Consider the following 3480-nt stretch of genomic DNA (forward strand, 5'->3'; position numbering starts at 1 on the left):
CATGACAACAACCCTAAGCACACAGCCAAGACAATCCAGGAGTGGCTTGGGGACAAGTCTCTGAATATCCTTGAATTGCCCAGCCAGAGCCCGGACTTGAACCCGATTGAACAAGTCTGGAGAGACCTGAAAATAGCTGTGCAGCGACGCTCCCAATCCAACTTGACAGACCTTGAGAGGATCTGTAGAGAGGAATGGAAGAAACTCCCCAAATACAGGTGTACCAAGCTTGTAGCGTCAAACCCAAGAAGACTTGAGGCTGTAATTGCTGCCAAAGGTGCTTCAACAAAGTACTGAGTAAAGGGCCTGAATATTTATGTATTTCAGTTATTATAATTTAGTGTTTTTTGGGGAAAAAATCGAAATGCCTGTTTTTGCTTTGTCATTATGGGGTATTGTGTTTAGATTGATGAGGGGGAAAAAACAATTGAGTCCATTATAGAATAAGGTTGTAACGTAACAAAATGTGGAAAAAGTCAAGGGTCTGAATACTTTCCGAATGCACTGTATGTCACACAGGCCAAGGTGGGATTGGCAACATGTCCCTAGGGCCTGGATATCTCTGTGTGATTGGCCACCAGACCACTGTGTATCCTAGCAACAACGTCAGGGCGGGGCAGGAGGGCGGCGGCCTGGGCCAGTTGGGGCAGTAGGATGTAGGTGGAGGTGCGCAGGTACTGGAAGAGATCCTGGAAGCCATGGAGGTTAGAAAGGACCTCCGGGGTGACACCCAGGGAATAGCCCAGCCTTCTCACCCCGCTGCCCCGGCCACAGCCCCCTGAGTCCAGCAGCAGTGACAGGTCCTGGACTGTGTCATAGTTTAGCTCCTCCAGACTCTGACCTGGACCAGCACAAGGAGTTCAGTGTCAGTCAATTACATAAATATTGGTGTAAGCACTGTAATAGAGACTTGTCAGTCAACACCCAAACCGTGGAAACACAAAAACTCAATCTGATATCAGTTTCTGAAAACATTTGGTTGTATATTCATATGAAAATACAAGAGCATGAATTGATTGAATTGATCAATCTCACCCTCAACATCACTTGTTCGACATGGGAGAGCCTACTGTACCTTGAGAAACTGTGCAGATTTCCAACAGTTTTTGTTCCATCTACAAATGAAAAGTGGAGTGAGTTAGACTAGTTATAAGAATTTCCTAGTGTCTCATCATTTATAATAGATCATTATTCATTAGAAAATGAAAACACAAAGCACATGCAATACCTCCTCTGGTGTGTGACAGTGTCCTCTCTGACCCTCCCAGGGGCCGTCTTCACCTCCATGTTGAAGGGATGGCTTGATGTTGGTGGTGACATTGATGACAATAGAGGTGGGATGCACTTCACCCTCACGGCTCAGTGAGCTTAGGCATCTTATTGGTGGAAAGAAAGAGGCTCTATTGTTTGACATCTATTCATCAACCAGCCAACATGACCGGTAGATGGAGCAATGCAGAGAAGATTGTTCAATTGACCCGATTACAGTTATTCCCCAAAGCAGAACCTCTGGCCAGGAGGATAGGTACCTGTGGTGGGCGTCCTGGGTTGGTCCAGGACTCTCTGGTGGGGTAATTGACGGTATCGCTCCAGTCTCTGTGGTGTTAGAGAGGAGTGTATTCCGTGGGAAGGCTGTGCCTACTTCAAGATGTAGACCTTCAGGACAATACTTTGGAACCTGTTCTAAACACCCCACAAAAAAAACAAAAAAACACATAATCCACATTCCATTCCCACCTTGTGTGAATACAGAAAACGAATGGGAGATTGAGTACAATTTTTAGCCAAGGTTTGAACGGGAAGGCAAAACTTACTGAATCTCTCAATGATCAGTAGTAAGGCCCAAAGCAACAGAAGCAGTAGGAAGATTGAGGCGGAAGTCACTGAACCAATAAGAGCCATGGAGACTTGGACCGTATCCAGCGTCACTAGATGAACAATACACACATAACCATCATCTACACAACTAGTTTTAAGAGTCAATGTACTATTACTCACTGTTCTCTGTAACTCCTTTGAAACTTCTCCTGGAAAAAGTGATTGCCAATGAAATTCTCACTCTGAGGAAGATCATTTGAAAATCAATGGGCGCTACCAGTGGAAGGCTTACAGAGACGTTATAATTGTTTGCTAACAGCATTCATTTATTTGCTGGCTGTTAAATTCATGTTTACCTTACCTGCTGTGGAGGTGTGTTTCCACTGCAAAGGTAAACACTCTTTCCGGATCTTGCCTGTTGGGCTGTAACAGGGCATGCACGACAGGTCCACCTCCCCACTCCTACTTCTGAGCTTATAATACCTGAGTACAGACATAAACACCAGACATAATGACATACGCAGCATGGCCCATGGGGATGGTGACTGATCCTAAGTTTCCTTCATGCTCTCTAAGACTACAGCGGTTTTTGGCCTCTCTTGAACGCTATTGGAATAAAATACAATGGAATTGTAATCAGTAATATGTCACAAATGTAAACCAGCCAAGTCCAACCTTAACCCCCTGAAGTGAAATGTTACGTGTTTCCTTTTGTCTGCACTGCACTTTACTCACCCCATAGATATAGGACTTACCCTGGGAGGCAGTTGCCACACTGGGCATTGTTGATGGGTGAGCACACTGCTCTCTCCTGGCGGTTTAGCAGAATACAACGAGTGCACTGCCAGCAGGGGGCCAACCCAGTCTCAGTACTGAACTGCCCCTCTGCACACGCCACACAGCGGCCGCCCTCTCCCCCATCCCCATAACCACAGTCCTGGGACAGGAATCAGACAGGTGTAGAGCCAGAGGCAGTTAAACAAACAAACAAACAAACAAACAAACAGACAGACAGACAGACAGACAGACAGACAGACAGACAGACAGACAGACAGACAGACAGACAGACAGACAGACAGACAGACAGACAGACAGACAGGCAGACAGACAGACAGACAGACAGATGTGTTACGTCTGTTAGCTGCTCCCCAGGTCCACAGACAGGACAGTCAACACAACTGCCATTAGAGTGCAGAAACTGGGTCTGATTACAGCTGGGCTCAGACAGTGCCAGCAGACAGGATGCCTGTGGAGAAGCACAAGCCACAAAAAACACTTATTGGCATAACTCCCCCACAACACAACATACATACTACTTTAGAAGGACCTACCATCAGCAGAGCTGCAGAAACACTGGCCTCCATAGAAAGACCCTCCATGGTCCTGCAGTCTGGGCTGCTCAATGTGGGAGACATGAAAGTGTTATGAGAGAGTATTATTATAGTAATCAACTGAAGAAGTCAAGAAATCATTAATTTCTCCATCATTTCGCAAAAAGAGTAGACTGCCCTCTAGGGGTTCCAAGTCATATTTTTGCAAAACGCCACAAAAATTCTGTCAATATTGATTACGTTTCAGAATTTTGAATATGCCCATATGCCCAGTAGGTGACAGTAATGCACCTTAACATTGCACACTGCCATAAAACACCAAAGAGTCAAA

The 3480-nt window shown here is 45.7% G+C and overlaps 1 protein-coding gene across 2 annotated transcripts; it reads right to left on the reverse strand.

The window, feature by feature from the left end:
• Positions 1-215: 215 nt before the first annotated feature.
• On the reverse strand, positions 216-2154 carry LOC110489464. Of its 2 annotated transcripts, none has more exons than XM_036943655.1 (5): positions 1999-2154; positions 1530-1683; positions 1229-1376; positions 1076-1115; positions 216-841 (listed from the first exon to the last, which is right to left on the reverse strand). In XM_036943655.1, exons 1-5 carry the CDS (start codon positions 2138-2140, stop codon positions 546-548), a joined length of 780 nt encoding a protein of 259 aa, XP_036799550.1. In that variant the 5' UTR covers positions 2141-2154; the 3' UTR covers positions 216-545. The 2 variants fall into 2 exon arrangements, with proteins under 2 accessions (XP_036799550.1, XP_021417842.2); XM_021562167.2 differs by having other exon boundaries at positions 1815-2151.
• Positions 2155-3480: the final 1326 nt, after the last annotated feature.

Source organism: Oncorhynchus mykiss, chromosome 14, assembly GCF_013265735.2.
Source record: "Oncorhynchus mykiss isolate Arlee chromosome 14, USDA_OmykA_1.1, whole genome shotgun sequence".
In the NCBI taxonomy this organism is placed as follows: domain Eukaryota; kingdom Metazoa; phylum Chordata; class Actinopteri; order Salmoniformes; family Salmonidae; genus Oncorhynchus; species Oncorhynchus mykiss.